Here is a 23,097-nt window from a genome sequence, read left to right on the forward strand (position 1 = left end):
AGGAAATAGTTCTCTTTTCTTCCAACTGGAAGACTTGGAATATAATTGGCATGATTCTTTTATTAAATTACTATCAAGAGTAGTTTTAATTATAGTTTTGATAGATAACAGTTAAAAGACAAATCAGATTTTCTCCTTTATCAGTTTTGAAACTACTATCAGAGAGATATAATTATAGATTATATTTTGAAACATTTATAGGATTGCTTTCATTTTCTATTTTTCTCTTTGCCTATTTTTAGAATATGTATTTTGCATGTACATTTTGCTATTTTGGCTAAAAGTTACTCATTATATATTGTCATGATTTTCCAATGTTTTCAGGAGTGTCAAGATATTATCTTTTCCATATTAATGTTGGGTTTTTTTTATACATTCTCTCTTTTATACTTACCAGTTACATATCTACACTAATAAAAAAGAAAGATGCAAATTGACCGTACCTCCATGACGCACACCAGCCAATCAGGAGTGGATATGCAAATTAACCCAACAAAATGTCGGGTTAATTTGCATATGCAGGCACGGAGCGAAGACTGAAGGCTGAAGACTGAAGGCTCCGCTGTGGCCTGAGCCGAGCCTGAAGGCTGAAGGCTTGGCTCCACTTTGGCCTGGGTCCCAGGTGCCGGAGGAAATCCAGTACTGGCAGCCAGGGGAAGGAAAGCCTATTGCACGAATCTTCATGCAAAGGGCCTCTAGTCTATAATAATAGCCTAAGCAACCATTAAGGCAGAACTACTGGTCGCTATGATGTGCACTGACCACCAGGGGGCAGACGCTCAATGCAGGAGCTGCCCCCTGGTGGTCACTGCGCTCCCACAGGGGGAGCACCACTCAGACAGAAGCCAGGCTCACAGCTGGTGAGCGCAGCAGCGGTAGCGGAAGTCTCTCCTGTCTCTGCAGCAGTGCTAAGTAGGGAGCAGCGAGCAGGCAAGCAGTAAGGAGCGAGGGGTCCCAGGCATCCTCCAAGGGGTCCTGGCCTGCAAGAGGGTGCAGGCTGGGCTGAGGGACCCAACCACCATCACCAGTGTAAGAATTTCATACACCAGGCCTCTAGTTAATAAATATTTCATTGACCTTTCAAAAAGTCAATTGTCAGAGATTAGGTTCTCTAGAAGTATATACTAAGGCAGAATTTTGGATGCAAATTATTGTAAACAAAAGTCCAGCAGATCCTTTTAAGAAATTAAAAGAGAATTTATTCAGATAATTGATATGTGAGCCAGAAACCTAGTACTCAGCATGAAACAAGAATATGTTCCAGGATGGAGAGGATAGGGCAAGCTTTTAAAAGGCAAAAGTTGTAAGGAGTTAATGATCAAAGAGATGGGTTGCTAGGAAAAACAAGACCACAAACTTACCTCACTCATTTTCTCACTGATGGAGACAACTGAACGTTCAATAGTTGCCTGAATCAGTGGTCAAGCAAGTGGGGTTGTGAGATGAGAACAATGGGTAAAATGTAATTAAGCATTTATCAACATCATAGTTTCAGCCCAGACTGGTAAAAAAAAAGGGGGGGGCTGGCTTTTGGTTACACAGTTATAGTCCAGAGAGTATCATTTATCAGTGATGAAAGGAGTACAATCTATCAAACAGTATAATCAGCAGAGAGGGGCTGCTGGATCTCTAGGCAGTTTTAGAGCCTCAAAGGGCAAAGTCATGCCTTGCAAAAACTTCAGAGCTCAAGCTACAAAAATCCAAATGTTGGGTCCCAAGTTATGACATTAAAGTTCTTATAAGGCCTCAATATTTACTAGGAATTAACACCAGTGAGGGAAAGAGGGAGAGAGCAGCGTTGTGCAAGAAGAAAAGCTGAGCTGCAGCACAGTCCAAGCCTTTTCCATATTAATGTTGATTATACATACATTCTCTCTTTTATACTAACCAGTTAGACATTGGATAAATAATTTCATTGACCTGTAAAAAGTCAATTGGCTCTCTGCTGAATTACTTGGAAGAATTTCCCTGTGTCAGATGAAAATTATGAGGTATTTGCTTCCCAGCTTGTGATGGTAGAGAAAAGGCTTTCTGAAATTGAGGCAATTTGCAGAGACTCTGGTCATGTCATGTCCCATAACTCAAAGGATTCTCACGAATTTGATTGACTTCTCTCTCATCTACTTTCCTCCAGGGGCTCTTAGAAACTCAAAATCATCATTTTATACAGTTACTTGAGTTTTTTTATAAATCACTTTCAAATACTATTTGAATTTTCAAAAACAACTGTGAGGGTTTATCTGAACATTTTTGCTATATTCTCTCCTGTAATGAAAACACTAATAATATAATAGTTTCTTTATGAAATTTTCTTTTTTTATATGATTTCTTCTTTTCCCTTTTTGATACCTCTGTTAGTACAATCTTTCCTGACTCATTTTCAAAATAATGTTATTTAATAAACTAGCTTCACTTCCTGAGGCAGATGTCTTCACTTCAGTTTACCACCCAAAACTCAATTTCTTTATTTCAGGCTTTTTATTACCAAAGGAATATTGGTATAACAACCCCTGGTGTCAAAAACAAACAAACAAACAAACAAAAAAAACTTCCCCATTGCCTTGATTCTAAAACAGAAAAAATAAGTGTTTATGTCTGGCCAGGTGAGTAGAATAGCCTTTCAGACTAATACCTTGTACAGCTCCTTAGGGTTTCTTCTATGTCTGTTTACATACTGCCATCCTACCCATCTCATACTTTCCACCCAGGATTTCTTTCTCTAAATACAGGCAGTAGGATATAGACCTAGAAGAGTATATTTTTATTTAATATCTCAACTACAATACACTTTAATAATACCTAAAAAATGCCAAGCACCGATTAAAGAGGTTTATATTCATTATATCATTTCACACCATGACAGTAGATAAAGTTATTAAAATGATTTAACAAATGTTAAACTAAGTCACAAAGAGGTTAAATAACTTGCCCAAGGTCTCAGAGTTAATGAGTGGATAAGCCACCATCCTGACAGTTGGTTTCTATAGCTGCACTCTTCAATGCAGCATATATACCATTCCTCAAACTCTACCCATGTAGTATTCCAAAGTTCTATTCCTACTCTTATTTTTTTTCAGCTAATTAAAGCATTCCATGGCTATCTCTGCTAGAGTCCTCTACTCTGATACACTCTTCTCTGCCATTCCCTTAGAGTGATTTAACATACTAAATACTGAGACCAAAATTTTACTCTTATAAGCCATCTTTATTTTGACCCAGAGGTGTTCTGAGTTTTAACTCAGTTGTCCTGACTAAGTTCCATTCTTCAGGAGTTTGTTCAAGTAGTCTTGACAGCTGGTTTATTGCTTTGAGGTCTTTGACCCTCCAATGAAGCTACTGAAATGCCAGGTTAAATGATTCTGTGCCAGTGTCCGGGCATTTCAGATGAACATCTTTGTTCTAATGGGGGCAGAAAAATTAATAAAGTTTTCAAGGGAAGTTTTTTGCCCAGATCCCCACCCTTCCAGGGGAAACAGACCATACAGTTGTCGGATTTTTAGGATATCTTCAACACCAAGGTAGAAGGTCCTAGGGTTCTGATACTTATATCTGGGATACATTATGGAGTTCCGACTTTTGGAGTGCCACAGGCCCAAAGAATGACCCAGTTCATGAATGGCAACCAGGAGCAAATTAAACCCTGAAAAGTCACAGACAAAAGAATGAAAATTAACTAAGCATAAAGAAGGCAGAAACTGGTGTGTGAAAAAAAAAAAGGGAGGAAAAAGAAGAGAACAGAAAAGGAGGAAGGAACAAATGTTAGAGTGGGGGGAAAAGGTAGGCAGAGAGGGAAAGAATCTAAGTAGGAAACAAAATGACAAAATATATACATAGATAAATTGGAAGTGAACAAGAAACATGAAGAAATTTGGTAACTGGATGCAAATAGATAAAGAAAAACACAATATGAATGCATTTATTTTAGGAGCATCTTTGTTCAGATGCTCCTAAACTCACCCCACTCAAAGAGACCCAATTATTTCGTTTGTTTGTTGTTGTTGTTTACTTTCTTATTTAAAAAAATTTTTTTAATTTATCTTCATTGTTAAAAGTAATACAGATGTAGGCTTTTTTCCCCATTGACCCCTTCTAACCTGCCCTCCCCCCCCACCCCTCAGGCCTTCACCACACTATTGTCTGTATCCATGAGTTATGCATATGTGCATATATGTTCTTTGGTTCTTCAACCACGTCTTCCTGCCTCACCCTGGCCACTCTGAAACTTTCCCTCTCTCCTCTTTACTATATTCTAGGCCCAAATGGAGACCATCAATACAAATCCCCAAGCTCCCAATTTTAGCATTCCCACCACATAAGATCTTTACCTTTGTATGAAGTTGACCAATATTCTCCCTCATCAAAGTGGATAATTCCTGGAGTTTCAGAATTTGGTAAAAAAAAAAAAAAGCATGGGCTAAGATATGACCTGGCCCATCAAAGGGCCAACCATCTCCATGGTCTGTGGACAATGACAGAAGCTATTGTCACAATGGGAGGGGAGGGTCAAGAGCAGGAATGGTTTTAGAAAGCCTCAGTGCCTTAGGGTACTATGCAACTGGGTATTGCTGAGATATGAGAGGTCTGAGATCATCTATGCAGAGGAACGGGATGGGGCCAAATTCTAACTACTTCCAATCTTCAGCAGTAAAATAGAAGAGGGAAAGATGGCAAAGACTGTTTGAAAGTTATAGGTTAAACACAAAAACCTCCTCCCCAAATGGAGGGAAGTAGGGGGCGAAAACTTAGATTCTACAAGTTTTACAAATACGTTGGATCAACTTTCATAAGCATTTTAACAGATCTGAAAGCTATACAACCTTCTTTAAATGTGCAATACCCCCGCCCTTACTCTGTTCATACCACAGTGCATCCCCTCATCTACCTAATGCTTTATTGCACTAAAATGTTTTTCCTGTTATTGACTTATTTATTTCCTTTAGGATTTTGCCTGATTTTTTTCTCAGAAGCTAAACTAGGTGGACTAGATTTTTGCTTATAGATTGAGACTATTTGATCTTTACATAGGACACCAAACCCTCCCTCCCTTGTCAGTTTCTTACCCAACTCCCAGAAAGAAAGCTTGATGTCTGCATCTTGACTCTTCACTTGATGGAAGATCAAGGGGGTCACATTGCTCCAGACAGAAACTGCTTCATGAATAATGTCATTCACTATAGCTGGATTAATTTATTTTGGGTAATTGATAATACTGAAAAAAGAAACTTTTAAGTGAAATAGTTCAAAGGTAGGGGAATTATTCTAAAAAAGAATGACTCTCCTTTGGGGCAAATCACTGAATATGTTGGGACCTCATTTTGCTCATCTGTAAAATAGATAAATCCTAGACTAATTGAATCAGAAACCCAAGTAATTAAACCTGCAAAAGATGGGTTTCTGGGAATTTTAATAAATTTCCCACATTATTCTTTTTTTTTTAATCAATCCTCACCAGAGGATATTTTTTTTCCTTTTTTAAAAATGTATTTTATTATTTATTTATTTATTAGAGAGAGTGGAAAGGAGGGAAGGAAGAGAGAGAGAGAGAGAAACATCCATGTGAAAATATGAGAGAGACACATTGATTGGTTGCCTCCTGCATGTGCCCCAACATGGGCCAAGAATTGAATCTACAGTCCAGGTACATGCCCTTGCCTGGAATCCAACCCTCAACCCATCAATGCGTGAGCCATCACTCTAACCACAGAGAACACTGGCTAGGCCCCACATTATCCTTATATAAATGAAAGTCTGAGAACTATAGCCCTTAAAAGGTGATTGCAAGAAAAATAATTGTGAACTCAATTGTAATGTACACCATTTTATATAGTTTAGCATTGCTTTGCTTTGGATATATCCCTAATAAAGTAACCTACACAGGGAGCAAAAATATATCAAAAGTATACACAATGCACACCCCACCCCCATACATACACATAAAGACAGGGGGGAAATAATCGATTTAACTAAGAGGCTAATAGTGGGATCAGGCCAAAGGATAGCAATTAGGCTCCATTTCCTAAAGAGATTATCTGATTAAGCTAGAATGAGAACAGAGAGAACCACCTTCTCTAAGGGAGATTTGGGCTGAGGAGAGACAGGGAAAACAGAAGACAGTAGAGATGACTCCAAGGTGGGACATCGTAGGAAGTCCTTTGAGGTAATCACCCCACTTATCCCTCCAGGCCTTAACAACAAGCACCTATAGGTAAGATTGTGCTTATTCCATTTGGAATATTCTGGGGAGATAGAGCAGTTAGCCACATCAGTTATTCCACAGCGAGGGTGGTGGAGCTTAGCCAGCATCTGTTCATCCTGTGGGTCTGTCTCGTTCACACGTGTCTGCTGTGGAAACTGTATCTCTTTCCCCAGGGTAAGCAGTGGCCACTCTTTCTTGGTCACGGAACACCAATGGCAATTGTCCTGGGTGAGAGACAGGGAATGGATGAGTACTTGAAGACCAGCAGGGCAGAATCACAGTATCAGCACCCCAGGGCAGAGCCTCATTTGAGGGCCTGGGAAGGATGGTGCTTTGTAAACCTCCTGTTCCCAGTCAAATGATGACCACTAACCCTGATTCTCCTGTTACTGGGGAGAAATATTAAACACAGCTGATAAAATAAGAGTCACTTAGATAACCTGTCTAAAAATAAAGCATCTGAGTTTCAGGATAGAAAGCACCAAGCATAAAGGTCTCAAAAGTATTAGATAGGAATTGCCCAGGAAGATGGCCTCTGGTCTTTCTGATTGATTGAGGTTTTCTTAGGACAGAATCTATGACTTCTCAGACATAGAATTTGACTGGCTCTGTATACCCAGTCCATTTGCATTTATACATTGCCTTTCATTTATCTCCTACTCCCTGTTTCTATTGACTTTCCTACAAGGCCAATCTATTGAATTTTAATTTCCTGGGGAAAAGCCAGCAACTTGCATAATAGTCAAGATTCTTATCTGTATTTTTTAACCATAGCTGAACTGAAAGTACTTTAGGCAATGTTCATGTCTAATACAACTTAGTCTACACAACAGTTGTTAGGATAGTACTTGATATGAATCCATGATTGATTTTGGCATTTTGTATAAAATTGCATTTTCATGCTTTTATTTTATTGTGGCCTTGGCTGGGCACTCAGAGGCACCAGATTTGCCATATTTCTCTGGGCTAAGTCTTAGCAGGGAATTTCACCACATCCCTGAACTGTAATAAAATACATGACTATAACCAGTTATCAGGAGTTTAAGGTATTTGGGGGAAGTTTAAAAGTTATGGGGGGGCGGGGAATCAGTTTCTTGGGGAATTTGAAAAGTATGTAGTAGACAGTTTGAGAGATTTCTCAGTTGATAGAAAGGACATATTTATTTGTTCATTTGAATCACTTCCCTTGATCCCTTACCATCTCACAGACTCAGAGATCCAGATAACTGCATGTTTACTCTCTACCCAAGAGAAAGCAAAGAGTGTGAGAGATGATCTCTGGGGTCCAATTATTAATTAGGTACAATAAGCACAATACTTTTAGTGGGGGGTGGAGTCCCAAAATGATGTAATTATATCATGCAGTAAAGTGTATGCATGCAATACATATATGGAAAAAGAGCCCACGATAGTTATAACATGATAATATGGTCCTGATTAGCACACCTACCTTAACAAAGTCCAATCCTTTACAGTCTGTAGCAGGAGGCACTGGGAGGGTCAGGCACCAAGGCAGGAAAATTGTAGCTTTTAAGATGAGAGGCTGCATGGCAAATGCTCATTTCTTACCTGCTTGACTGTGCCTAACAGGGATCATGGAGCCTTTATAGCTTTGCCAGCAAGATCCAATGACTCACGCTGCTGTGTGGCCTTACTTTCTACTGGTTAGTGTTGTCATTGCCCATTTTGGGTTGAAGGCCAGCCTGCCAGGGCCATGACAGCAGCCATGTGATTTATTTTTCATATTCATTTCACACCTGATGGCCCTTAGAATACCTGGTCATAGCCTTGGCTAAGGAAATACTGGTACATCTCAGGTAACCGGGGACATTATTATTTAAAAACTGGAGAAATAAAAACTAAAAATAGGAGACATAGGAACAGTTTGTTACAGTTTTGCCTCTAGAATAATTTCTTTACTAACCACAGACAAATACTATCTTGCTCCAAAAGCTAAAGAGGAAAGATCCAGAGCTAAATATAAAAAAATCTCTGAGGCCCTTACCTGTTTGGCTCAGTGGATGGAGTGTCGGCCTTCAGACTCAAGGGCATCAGGTTCGATTCTGGTCAAGGGCATGTACCTTGGTTGCTGGCACATACCCAGTGGGGAGTGTGCAGGAGGCAGCTGATCGATGTTTCTCTCTCATCGATGTTTCTAACTCTCTATCCTTTTCCCTTCCTCTCTGTAAAAAACCAATAACATATATTTTTTTAAAAAATCTCTGAGAACCATATAGGAGAGATATAGGATCACACAGAAAGAGAAAATTGCTAAAAATATGTTTGAGAAAATAAATCATTAATGATAAGATGAGCATACACAGCACAATGCCTAAGCAGGTAGCCTTTGAAATTACATAGATATGGGTATGAATATTAACTCTATTACTTAAAAGCTGATCTGATTTAAGCAAGTTAGTTAAAGCTGTAATGCCTCTGACTTTTTATCTGTAATTTAAGGAAATGAATTATATTCATATAATACACCTCAGTATTAGAGATGGCACATGAGCACTGGGCCTGGTACACTGTAAATCACACAAACACAAAAGCTAAAGCAGAAACGAAGACCTGGAGACACTGAGAGAGAATGAAGCAAACACCGGTCTTTACTGAGCACTTTCCAAGTGCCCAGACCTGAAATTGTCCCTCCAATGAGGAGGAGATGCAGGGATTGGATGTGGGTCCATTTCCTGCCCTCTAGGAGCGTATCCTCTGGCAACCACAGGAACACCTGCTACACTAATCCTCAGAGAACAGAGTTTGCCAATATTCCGTGCCTCCCTCCCTCTTACTCCTGCCAATTTTTCCAGATAAACCAAATGGGATATACTGACCCTGTGAAAAGAATGGAAATAGGATAGAGAATAGATGGGGCAGGTAAGGGTGTTCACTACTTATGACTCACCCCCAAACCTCTAGATCCCCACCTCCACCTGAATTCCCTCCCAACAGCTGATCATAATCAAATTTCTTTCTCCTTCTTCCAGGTGTGCCTATTTCCTAAGCATAGTACCATCAAGTCACATTGTCCCTGCAAACACAACCTCAATAAGTCAAATTGGTTTGCCTTCTCTTATACTTTGAAAACACACCAGCATTTCTAGGGTAATGCATTTTCCGTCAGTTATTCCTATGGCAAATTGTAGCTCTCTGCTGTATACCCCATCCCTATTTTCTTTATGGCTGGGACAAACACCATATTTGATTGAGGTGTCTCTGCCCTGGCAATATTTGGCATTGAGTAATGGTGAGAGGAGGTGAATGAAGACTGTGCCAACCACAATCTTGGCATAAAACCAGGTTCACAATTTAATTTAATTTTAGCCTGGTGGCAAGAAGTGATGGAAGCCAGTTTTGGGCCTTGAGCCTATAGCAAAAACAAAAATCAAACAACAGGTATTAAGAATGAAAATTCAAAATCTATTTTGGGGAGTTCTAGCTGGTTTCGCTCAATGGATAGAGCTTCGGCCTACGGTCTGGAGGGTCCTGGGTTCGATTCTGGTCAAGGGCACATGACAGGTTACGGGCTCAATCCCTAGTAGGGGGTGTGCAAGAGGCAGCCAATCAATGATTCTCTCTCATCATTGATGTTTCTATCTCTCCCTTTCCTTCCTCTCTGAAATCAATAAAAAAATATATTTTTTTAAAATCTATTTTGGGGAGAGAATTTTAAGAAGGATTGGTATAAATTCATCTTTAAATATTTGCTAGAAATCATTTGTAAAGCCAGCTGGTCCTGGGCTTTTCTTTGTTGACTCTTTATATCACAACACATACAAAAAATCAACTCAAAATAGATTAAAGAGATGTAACATGAAAAAATAAAATTCTTAGAAAAAAACAGGAAAAATGTTTCTAGATATTGCACTGAGCAATGAGTTCTTAGATATGACACCAATAGCATAAGCAAGAAAAATAAAAATAATCAAGTGAAATTACATCAAACTAAGCTTCTGCACAACAAAAGAAACAATTGACAAATTGAGAGACAAACTATACAAGGGAGAAAATGTTTGCAGATTATGTATTTGATAAGGGGTTAGTTAATATCTAAAAAGATATAAAAAGTCATTCAACTGAAAAGCAAAATAACAAATAACCCAATTTAAAAATGAGCAAAGGAACTGAATAGACATTCTTTGAAGAAGACAATCAACTAGCCAACATGTATACAAAAGGTTTTCAACATCACTAATCATCAGGGAAATGCAAATAAAAGCCACAATGAGCTATCCACTCATACCTGTTAGCATGGCTATTATCAACAATAACAAAAATTAAAAACTCATGTGAAATGTGGAGAAAGGGGAACCCTTGTACACTAGTGGTGGGAATATAAATTGATATAGCCATTATGGAAAACAATATGGATATTCCTCAAAAAATAAAAATAGCCCTGCTGGCGTGCCCAGTGGTTAAGCATCAACCTATGAACTGGGAGATCATAGTTCAATTTTCAGTTGGAGCACATGCCCAAGTTATGGGCTGGATTCCCGGTGCAGGAGCAGCAGATCAATAAGTCTCATCATTAATGTTTCTCTCTCTCTCTCCTTCGTCCTTCCTCTCTGAAATCAATAAAAATATATTTTTTAAAAAATTAAATTATCATTTGATCCAACAATCCCACTTCTGGGTATGTATCCAAAGGAATTGAAATCTGTATTCTGAAGAGATATCTTCACTCCCATGTTCAATAAAGCATTATTAACAATAGTCAATATATGGAAAAACAATCTAAATGTCTATTGATGGATGAATGACTTCAAAACATGATATATACAATAGAATATTACTCAGCCTTAAAAAAGAAATTCTGCCATTTATGACAGCATGGATAGACGTGGAGGACAATATGCTAAGTAAAATAAGCCAGACACAGAAAGATAAATACTGTCTGATATTATGAATATACAGACTATAAAATAGTCAAACACAAAGAAGCAGAGAGCAGAGGGCATGACTATCTATATAGTAAATCTGTTGCTTTTTCTTTCTTTATATAGATACAAATTTTTGACCTAATTTTCTTTCTCTCTGAAGAACTTCTTTTAAAATTTATTGCAAGGCAGGTTTATGGGTAATAAATTTCTCAATATTTATCTGTCTGAGAATGTCTATTTCACCTTCACTTTTGAAGAATATTTTCTCAGAGTGTAGAGTTCTAGTTTTGGGGGAAGGGGCTTTATCTGAGCTTTAAGTATGTAAGGAAACAATAAAATATTTTACTCCATTCTTTTCTTACTTGCATGGTTGCCAGGGAGAAGTCATGTAATTCTTATCTTGTTCCTCTATAGGTAAAGTATTTTGTTCCTTTGACTTATTTTGGGATTTTCTCATTTTCTTTGATTTTAAAATGATACGCCTAGGTGTAATATTTTTGGATTTGTCCTGCTCAAGGTACTTTGAGCTTCCTGGTTTGCAGCTTGGTGTCTCAAATTAATTGGAGGGAAATTCTCAGTCCTTGTTTCAGATATTTCTTCTGTCCCTTTCTCCCTTTCTTCTCCTTCTAGTTTTCCAGTTACCCACATATCACACCTTTTGTAGTTGTCCTACAACCTTTGGATAGGATGTTCTGTTTTGTTCAGTCTTTTTTCTCTTTGCTATTTAGCTTTGAATTTTTATTGAGATATCCTCAAGTCAAATATTCTTTCCACAGCTGCGTCCAGTAGCTCATCAACGGCATTCTTGTCTTCCAGAACTGTGAGAAATCAATGTTTGTTGTTAAAAAACCCAGGGTATGCTCTTTTTGTTACAGCAGCCAAAATGGACTAAGAATGGTGGTAAATAGACAAATGCAAAAGATACATTTTGATAAATTGATGGTAGTCAAGGATTAAGTGCTAGCTGAGTGTGGAAGGAATCAAAAATGGATAAATGAGGACAGAAATAATATCTAACAGTTGGGGTCTCAGAATAGCTGCAGTTGTAAGTGGCTGTAGATCATCCCACTAACCATCCCCTTGTCAGTTCCCAATTTTGAAAAGCCCATAAGAATCCTGAAGAAGCTACATCCCAAATGTATTGCTGAAGTATGTGGATGCAAGAATGCAAGTACTGACTATAGTTGATGCTGTGGTACATCGCTCAGGTGTCCTTGTCCTGCTGGGCCTGAAGAACCCATTCCTCTGTAGGAGTGTTACTGCTAACAGATCTTATTTGATTCCTTCTTGAGAATTTCTGTCTTCTGAATGGAACCTACTCACCCAAGGTCATGTCTCTTCTTCAACCATATCCAATGACCAATCAGTGTTTGTGCCACGCCAGCACAGCCAAGTGTTCGGCGAGCCTGAGGGAGGTGGTGAAGGATGGAGAAATGATAGACGAAGAGAAAAAGCTGGGTCTAGGTGGATCTTCTGTGCCTGGCTGAGGGCACAGAACAGATCCAGACTACAAAGCTGGTGCTTTATTTATAATCAGGGACAAACATGGTAATCTACAATGTTGTTGTAAGTTTCACTTGTTTTGGCAGCACTTGCTGCCCCTCCCACAGCCCACTAGCTACCCAGGAAAGATCTAGGGAGCAGTCACAAGATCAAGCTTAATTATGCTTAGAGGACTGTGCCCTCCAAGCTGGGACTTGTTTGCGACTTTGCCAGCATATCAGTCTGAGGCTTAACCCTATAACCGCTTCCTACAAGTGTGTAGTTAGAAATGCCTAGGGCCTTTCTTCAATTCAGGACAATTCTAAAGGGTCATTTTAGCTCCAGAGATCTCTGCAGGATTGAATTAGCCTTTGTTAAATTCATGTGGAGTTCAACTTCTCCCTTCACTAGTTCGATTTCCTTCTCTCCCAACAGGTTTTAACCTGCAAGCTCTCTCGAATAAACTTCTACACATAAATGTTCACTTCAGTGTTTCATTCAAAGGGAATCCAACCTGTGGCACCAAAATTAAAAAAGATAAAAATACAAGTGACATAAAATGAAAAATTATTTGCAAAGCATGTCACAATGAAATGCTATATTCTTTCATATAGAAGCACTACAACAAGGTAATAATTGAATTTTTGTGTGGTTGTTAATCCTCATCCAAGGATATTTTTTCCATTGATATTTTAGACTGAGTGGGAGGGAGGGAGAGAGAGAAAGAGAAAGAAATATCAATGTAAGAGTGATACATTGATTGGTTGCCTCTCACATGCCCCTGACGGGGCAAGAGATTGAACCTGCAACCCAGGTATGTAGTCTTTACTGGGAATCAATCTCGAGACCCTTTGGTGGCTGGGCCAATGCTCTAAACACTGAGCAAACCAACCAGGGCATAACTGAATACTTTTAAAAGACATAATAGACTGACCTCTAAAAAGAAATTCAAATGCTCTTGAACATGAAAAGAAAACTAACATCATTCATTTTATAAGGTATAAATTTCATTTGTCAGCAAGTAGCAAAAATGAATCAGAAAACCCAATTATAGTGACACAAATGTTTTAACCTAAAAAAATAAAATGTGACAACCCTCCAGAAAAGCCACATACAGGTACTTGAAATTTCAGATGAGAGATCAATTAATTCTGCTTTCTGAAACAGGTGAGCCCTCATATGGTATTAACCATAAATGGCTAATTCATATGCATAATGGGAATTCAGCTGAACTCACTTAAGGGCATGCCTGGGGGTTTTTTAGTCCCTCTGGGTACAGCTCCTGAGCTGTCATCCCCAGAGGCCTTTGTTATACCAAAAAGGTATCCGAGTAAAAGGACCAGAATCAGACTGTCCTGATTAACAGCTGGGAATGGGATAGTTTCATCCTAGGTTTATCTCTTTTTTAACCTGAACTGGAGATGCAGTTGCCAGCTCCTTGGTTAAGTACTGCAAAACCTTCATTTCTACTTGTAGATCTCATTAATCAAAAACTTATCGCTCATACGCTGTTATGATTTTCTGTTTAATACTTACTTCAATCTCAGTATATACTTAAGACTGGAAACAGTCCTGATAACACCATTCTGACTGCATTAAATGTCACTCTACTTTAACATAAAGGACATGATGAATAACCTCATTCAACAATTCAATGTAAATTATGAACTTTATTTAACAAGTTGATTCTTGGTAGGTTCTTCTAAAATGAAAACAACATACTGAAAAATTTTCTGTACAGTGTCTTACTTTACTCTTGCTATATTGTAAATCAGAAGATGCCTTAATCAATAAGCCAAATTAATTTGGAGTCTTTTATTATTATGCTAGTACTAGCGGGCTCAGAGTAGAGTGCCTCTGTCAAATTCTGGGCCCCAAATAGAGAAAGTCTTTCCTATTTATACTTTAGTCAATTCTTTGTCTTCCAAATTTGGAATGAGACTTCCAGACCTTCTGAGAAAGTGGTCCTGTGTGCTGGGAAGGGGTCGTGAGACCACATCTTAAGGCCTGGCCTGGTGCCAGGACTGACAACTCTGTCTGGGACAGAGTTTATGGCCTCTCTGGAATGGGAATAGTCTTATTTTTCCCTATTATTTAAACAAGCAAGCGTTTACAGAAGCCAGAATAGCAGGTTTAAAATTTTAAACAGCAGTTTTTACCCAAGATAGAGGTTACTGTGCTTCACTCTAAACTCTTTACAAATATCACATTTTAAAGTAAAAATAAAATAGCTTTTCCAGAATGGCAAAGAATTTTCTAAAGAAAGAGATACTTTTTTTGTAGTTTAGAAATAGAGGTTGATAATGAAGAGTAAATAGAATGCTGCTTACAAATTTTCTTGTTACTCCATTTTTCTTGTATTTTTATTCTATTAAGAAAACTGATATGAAGATGAAGTTATTAATAGGATTTATTATGGAGACATTTATAACTCAAATGTTTAAATTGATTTAAATATTCATAACTCTTAGAGGCACTATTATATGTCAAAAATAATACCAAGTTATTGGAAACTTATAAAGTTTGGGCGAAAGTTTGCTAAATAACATCTGGGAAAAACATTGGAGCAGCAGAGTTTCCATATACCCAAGGAGGAACTTCTTGAAGAGGAGGTGGAGACATTGACAAATAGGGCTGATGAGATAAAGCCTGAACTGGGTGAATTCAACAAACAAGCTTGGTATAAGAGGGACCCCAGACAGCAAAACCAGCATGCTCCTCAAACATCTCCCTTGGCTTAACAAATTTAACATTAAGCATTTTTTGACACCATCTGTCCTGGAGAAAAAGAACTTCCAACAACCCCTATTTAATTGTATAGTTACCCAGACCTAGCAAGCAAAACTCCTGCCCTATCCTTATGCTAATCTTCAGTTTTTCATTGACCATTTATCTCACTTCTTTCAGATTAGCATCAGACGAATGTTTCAAGAATTGGAAGAGACTAGGTCTAACAAATAGACCTCTCTTGGTAGTTGTATCATGTGTCACTACTGGGTTAGTGTTGACGCAGATATTACAGTGGTTTTGGTCACAGTAACAATGGTTTATTTATTGCCTTCTATGAATTTGTATGAGAATCTCCCAAATTAAGGTGAAAACTACCCAAACACTGGCAGATTTTTTTTCTTCCCCACCCTTCCCCTTTTTGTTTTGTTTTTTAGAATATAGGATTATTATTATTATTTAATAATAATCCTATATTGATTATTATTGATTATTATTGATTTCAGAGAGAAGAAGGGAGAAAGAGAGATAGGGACATCAATGATGAGGGAGAATCATAGATCAACTGCCTCTTGCACGCCCCCTAGTGGGGATTGAGCCCACAACCCAGGCATGTGCCCTGTTGGGGAATTGAACATGACTTCCTGGTTCAATGGGTCGATGCTCAACCACCGAACCACACTGGCTGGGCTCTCCCCCTTTTTATGCATGTTATTTATTATATGATCCAGAATTTCCTAGGCATGTCTTTCTGTCTGCCTCCTTGACATCCCATTTTTAAGCAGAATAAATGTCACTGAAATGTTTACAGGCAACACAGAAATGGAAGTAGTTTGGGCAGAGAAAAATAAGTATAGGAATATGGAATTAAGTTGAAATTAAGCCCAGAAAACCCATTCAGAAGGCAGCAAAAAATCAGGAAGCAACAGCAACAGCCCAGAAACAGTTGAGGGTGGTGGGTTGTGAAGATTAGAGTTTGAGATTGGGTAAGAGAAAAATTGCAGAAAAGAAATAAGAAAGGAACATGAGCTTTTAAGAATTTGACATAACAGAATCATGGTAACAAAAAGATCAAAAATGTAAGTAAAGGTAAGAATTTTTTTTTAAATATATTTTATTGATTTTTTACAGAGAAGAAGGGAGAGAGATAGAGAGTTAGAAACATCGATGAGAGAGAAACATCGATCAGCTGCCTCCTGCACACCCCTCACTGGGGATGTGCCCGCAACCAAGGTACATGCCCTTGACCGGGATCGAACCCGGGGCCCCTCAGTCCGCGGGCCGACACTCTATCAACTGAGCCAAACCGGTTTCGGCTAGGTAAGAATATTAATACTAAGAAAGTGAAAAGGAAAATGGGGGGCGGGGGGCTTGCAACCTAGTTCAGTATCTGGTTAAAACTGTAGTCTTACTTCCCCGCTCTGAATGACTTGGGCAGAGCTGCAGAGCCCAACCCCAGGGCCCAGCCACAGCTGACTTGGGCGGAGCTGCGGGGACCCTCAGGGGCCCACCACAGGAGGAGATATATAGGTCAGAGCCTCCCCACATGTTTTCAGGCTTTGGATTCGGAATTCCCCTGGACTAGCAGATCTGCAAAATAAAGGTTAAACTTTCCTCCCTTAGAGTGCTGGCTGATCATTCTGCCGTGCATTCTGCCACAACAAAAGTGCCTAAACATTTCAGATCTTTCAGATCTGAGAGATATCATCAAATCTCCCAAGAAAAGGATTGTTGCTAAAACCTGCATTTAGCTTAGTAATTTCATTATTTTACTAGGAGCAAAAGAGCAAATAATTCTCAACAAAATCAGTTTTTTTCTGAACATAAATTCTAACAGATTATATTTATAAAATTGTATTTAAATTTTCATGGAGGATTTTATTCAGTGTGGTATAGCGAACAGAATCAGATATAGCAATTTGCACTCCCCACTAAACATGTAGCAATGATAGATACAATAATTTTAAAGTGATTTTTAAAAAGGGGGCATTGCCATGCTCCTTAAGTAGAAAACAAGATATGAAATACATAATTCATAGGTATACAGATTAATAGTTTTTATGAGATGCAGTGTATGAAAATACATACTTGCGTGTTGAAGTTGAGTCCATAAATCCACTTGGCTCCTGCTTTAGAACCATATTGGTAATTGGCAGCTCAGCACCTGTGTGGGACTTGGTATGATAGTGTCCTATGTTTGACAAGGGACCAGTCTAAGGTACCCTACTTGGGACATGAAGCTGTTAGCTACCCCACATGAAGGGTGGAGATAGCTATTGTCATAGGCCAAATCTGCTCCCTATAACAAAGTAGTCAATTTTCTTTTGAAACAAGTATAAAAACACTTAGTATAATTGAAAAACTTCAAGAAGTAAGAAAGAGCCGACTACCACATCTAATCATTGGAGCATGAACAAAATAAATCATCAAGCCAACAAGGAAATTTCTACTCAAGTTGAGATTACAACTAAAATTCTAAAACAAATCTGAAGGCTAACATCAAGAAAGAAACTATAATTTCAGTAAGAATACTTGCTCATGAGAAAAGAAAGTAGTATGACAATTTAAAATGAATTTTAAAGTAGGCATGCTAACACCCTCAAAAAATAAATATAGCACAATAACAATAAAATTAATAAAAATTATGGGAGAATTGTTATCTATAAATTGAAATGGAACTTCTTTAAAATAACCTTCATTAGAAAACAAAGAGTAATTGAAATAAAATTTAGTGGTTGGAATACATTTGAGACCAGACATATGAGGACAGAATTATTGCATAAAAAGATAGTACTAAAGAATGCACCACACTGCAACAAAGGAGTTTGAAAAGATGAAGCAATCTAACTAGAAAATTAGAATAAGAAAATACAACATTTTCCAGCTAGATATATTGCTGAATAGACAATGTTGGAAGTTCTAATGGCAGAAGATATTCAAAAGTAAAGAAATACATGAATTTTAAGGTTGAAGTTGCTAAGCTTCAAGCAAAATAAATTAATTATAAATCTCCATATTTGTGCTACATTTTGAATTGCAGAATATCATTGCTAAGGAGACTATCCTAAAGACTAAAAGAGGGGGAAAAATCTTAACTGAAAGGGATGAAAGATCATATGCCCGCCAGCAAGAGAAAGACATACATGAAAAGTCAATGAGGAGTGTTTATTGGAGGATTTCTCTGTGGAGGTGCATACAGGGTTAAAGGGACAAAAGAAGATGCAGAATTATTCAAGGATCTGTGGTAAGATGGGAGGATTCAAAAGATAATGACCAGCATGGACAGACAACAGACTTTTACAGCAAAAATCTGTAGTATTTTTCTAAATGAATAGTAATCATTGAGAAAAATAATAGAGAATAAATAATCCTATAAATAATGGCAAGAAAATTATAGGATTCTAAACATAAATTTTACAAAAGCTATAAAATCCTCTATGGAAAAAATGATGAAATATTTTTGAGAGACAAAAAGAACATTTAAAGAAAAGAAAACTCATGTTTACACTAGAGGACATTGTATAAAGCATTTTACTTGTCCCTGAATTTTATGTAAATTCATTAAAATGTTAAGGAAATTCTTAACAGTACATAGATTATAATATTTACATAATAAAAGTCTCAAGTACTTGAATTAGAAAGTAGCCACCTACACAATTATTTTAGTTGACCAATCCGTCTTTGTATAGAATTTATCCTATATAATAAAGAGGTAATATGCAAATTGACCATCATGCCCTGGCACAAGATGGCCACCCCCATGTTGCCATAAGATGGCTGCCCCCATGTGATCACTAGATGGCCACCACAAGATGGCTGGCAGTTGTGGTTGATCAGGCCAGCAGGGGAGGGCAGTTGGGGGGGAACAGGCCTGCAGGGGATGGCAGTTAGGGGCGACCAGGCCTGCAGGGGAGGCAGTTAGGGGCAACCAGGCCTGCAGGGGAGGGCAGCTGGGGGTGACCAGGCCAGCAGGGGAGGACAGTTGGGGGTGAAATCAGGCCAGCAGAGGAGGGCAGTTGGGAGCAACTGGGCTAGCAGAAGAGGGCAGTTGGGGGCAATCGGGCCGGCAGGGGACCAGTTAGGCTTCTATCAGGCTGGCAGGGGACTAGTTAGAGAGTGATTAGGCTGGCAGGCAGGCAAGTGGTTAGGAGCCAGCAGTCCCGGATTGTGAGAGGGATGTCCGACTGCCGATTTAGGCCCAATCCCATAGGCATTGGGCCTAAACCGGCAGTTGGACATCCCCCTAGGGGTCCCAGATTGGAGAGGGTGCAGGCTGGTCTAAGGGAACCCTCCCCCCCCTCCAGTGCACGAAATTTGTGCACCAGGCCTCTAGTATGTTATAATCCATATCTATTGTAATCATGTCTGTTGTAATCCATATTAAGATTTCATTTGATAACATTTTGTTTTCCTTTTCTCAGTTTTTGTATTCAGTTGGATTCTGATGTTTACATTTCTACCTGTTTGTTTGTTTGTTTTTCTATTGAAGTCTGTATGAAATCGCTTGAATTCATAAGACCTCAGTGATTACAATAAGATAGAGTCAGGCATTTGAGACACTTTGCTTGGAGCACTGGGGGAAGTCTCTCCTGAGCCTCATATTATATTAAGTGAAATGAGTCAGAAAAAGCTAAGAACCATATTATTTTACTCATATGTGGCATATAAAACTAAAACCAGTGAACACAAACAGCAGTGTGGTGATTGCCAGAGGGAAGGGGGTGGAGGGAGAAGGGGGTCCTAATATATAGTGACAGGAGAAGATTTGACTTTGGCTGGTGGGCACACAGTGCAATATACAGATCTTATAAGAGAAGCCCACACCTGAAACCTATATGTTCATGTTGACCAATGTTACCCCGATAAATTTAATTTAAAAAAAACAGATTTACATACAGAATCTCAGCTTGGACATTTAAAAGCTGCTTTTGTATGCTATATCTAGTATAGGGAGCTATAACCGAGAAATTATCTTTATCAAATTATTCCTTCAGGTATCTAATATATTTGGGCAATATTTTATTTTCTCACAACATCCCAGGATCCTAGCCTGACACAGAAGTTACCACTCTAACTGATGCAGGTGTTCTTAGGGTTTGCCAACCTGAAGGTCTGCGACCCATTGTGGGTTCTTGGTTTTACACAGGAAAAAATCCAAACAGGGGCCAGCAGAGAGTTTAAAGTGAAAGAGAGTTTATCAGTGAAGCAGTGGAACAGAAAGAAGGCTACTCCAAAGGCAGAGCCCCTCCCCAGTGGGATTTACTTCATATTGGGATTTACTTCATTCAATAAGGATAAGAAATATTCAGGTTTTCCACGAAAGAGGTAGAGACTTTTTAGAAGAGCTCTGTCAGATATTTTGTAACCTTTTAGGACTTTCTGTTTCCAATCATTTTGGCTGGGGGGCGGGGGGGAGGGGGATTTAGCATGCTGATGTATACAATGAGTGTATAATGAGACCAGGAGTCACCATAACGTGACATTTGTCACCATGTTAGATTGAGCTGGTCTTCCTCTGATTCTAAGCCATAAAACCATTAGAAGTTGCTCTTGGGATCTCCTTAATAGTCCCTGTTGTCCTTATAGGTTAAACCCTTTCACCATATACCTTATCTCATGACCACCTCTGAAAGGACTGGACCTGTAAACCAAATAACAGGTTCTGGGGAGGAAAAGTTTTTATTATAACCTTCTAGGTTCTTTGGTTGGTCTACTAATCAAATTAACATAAAACAGATTAACAGAAAAACAAATTTAATTACATACATAGGTGGGTGCATAAGAATATGAGGCCCATAGGCAGTTAAGATTAAAAGGCTTCTAAACTATCTTGAGCTAAAGGAGAAAGGAGGGTAGATGTCTAGGGCTTCAAAGGGAAGGAAGACAATTCACATGAGAATGGAAAGAGCAAATATTTGGTAAACAAATGTTTGCTGGGCCTTACAGAGACAATAGACACAAAGAGGACTTTGATCTCCAGGCCCTGCCTAACTTCCTCCACCTAGCCCATATCTTTTGTAATTATCTCTGAAATAGTTTTCTTCTTGTGCCAGGCCCTTTAAATTATTCGAGGCAGCTAAAGGGGAAGTTATAAGCTATTCCTGAGTCTATTTGGGCCTTGATATTGTATAGCTCAAAATAGTCCACACGCCACCGAAGTGGCACATTCTGGGGAGATTTGTTCTGAATCCCTTCACAGGCTAGTTTATCTGAAAGGGCTTTGTCAGCACTATACAAAGCCAACCTTGGTTCTCTAGAAGTGACCAGTTATATGTGATTTAATGAGCAACATTCACAAGTACGACATTTGAGGAAAGGCCCTGATTGTATAACTAATTTTTCAAATTATATTCTGATTAAAAAGAGGACAGGTTCTTTTTGTAATCCTCATCCAATGATATGTTTATATGTTTATTGATTTGAGAGAGGAAAGGAGAGAGAGAGGGAGAGAGAGAGAAACATCAATGTAAGAGAGAAATATTGATGTGAGAGAGAAGCATCAATTGGTCATCCCCTGTATGTGCCCCAACTGGGGATCGATCCCAAAACCCAGGCATGTACCCTGATCAGGAATTGAACCTACAACCTTTTTGGTGTACAAAATGACATTCCATCCAGCTGGGTAAAAGGACAGTTTCTTATTGTACCTGTGCAAATAACACATTGTTGTAAAAAGCAAGGACACTCAAGAAGAGTTTCTGGACTCTAAGGAGTCAATGAGAATCAGGTCTGACTTAAAAATGTTTTATTTCAGTTTACAAAAGCAGAGTCTACTAAATTATTGGTTGAAAATATCTTAAGAAAGGAAAACCTCAATATATATTCAGAAAATAGAGCATAAAACAACATTGAAACTATTACAAACATAATAAAATATTATTCATCAATTTATTCAACCCCATGTATTTCTTTTTTTTTAATATATATTTTTATGATTTCAGAGAGGAAGGGAGTGGGAGAGATAGAAACATCAATGGTGAGAGAGAATCATTGATCGGCTGCCTCCTGCACGTCCCCTACTGGGGATCGATCTTGCAATGCAACCTGGGCATGTGCCCTTGACCAGAATAGAACTTAGGACCTATCAGTCCACAGGCCAACACTCTATCCACTGAGCCAAACCAGCAAAGGCCTCATGTAATTCTTATTACACTGGATCTTGGGTTAGCAGGCCCATGGAACTACCTGTCTCTTGACTAAAAATGGCCCTGGATATCATGACTCAGCCCGCTGGAATACAGGCATAACTCATATAATTATGCATTACTTCCTTGCATTTCACAGATATTGAGTTTTCATCAACATCGAGGCAAGACCCTATACCGGCAAAAGAATAACAACTCACTGAAGGCTCAGATGATGGTTAGCTGCGAGTGTCCCCCCACGTCCCACGTGGTTCAGGGTTCAGGTTCAGGGTTCAGGTTCTGGAGGAGGCTGCACACAAACGAAAGAGACAAGACAAGAAAATACTAAATTAGTAATTGGGGGTCAGGCAGAAGCCCAAGAGAGGACTCAGCTTTGCTCTGGCCTTGCCATCCTTTTTATTCAGGTTTGGGATACACCCATAGCCCTTAAGCAGGCAATTGGTAACAGGCAGACTATCTTATCAGTAAGGATTTACATAAGACTAAAAGGTGGAAGATGCTTCAGCTACCTTTGTCTCCACCAGACAGTGGGTATATGGCTCTGACCCTTGCCAGAGCCTCAAGGTTGACCAGCCTTCTGGACTCCTTGTCCACCCCTTTTTGCCAGTGAAGGCAATGGGCAGCTTCCAACAGTTAGCATTTATTTTATAGCAATAAAGTATTT

The 23,097-nt window shown here is 38.8% G+C and overlaps 1 protein-coding gene across 1 annotated transcript; it reads right to left on the reverse strand.

Moving 5' to 3' along the window:
- Window positions 1–2,773: 2,773 nt before the first annotated feature.
- MMP26 (matrix metallopeptidase 26) lies at window positions 2,774–7,745 on the reverse strand (the record flags this gene model as incomplete). The annotated part of the gene is given in 7 exon segments (XM_079789167.1): window positions 2,774–2,799; window positions 3,479–3,640; window positions 4,326–4,398; window positions 4,401–4,459; window positions 5,061–5,177; window positions 6,171–6,420; window positions 7,647–7,745. Coding segments are annotated over 7 exon segments (786 nt in total).
- Window positions 7,746–23,097: the final 15,352 nt, after the last annotated feature.

The sequence above is a fragment of the Cnephaeus nilssonii genome (assembly GCF_951640355.1).
Source record: "Cnephaeus nilssonii genome assembly, chromosome: 13".
In the NCBI taxonomy this organism is placed as follows: domain Eukaryota; kingdom Metazoa; phylum Chordata; class Mammalia; order Chiroptera; family Vespertilionidae; genus Cnephaeus; species Cnephaeus nilssonii.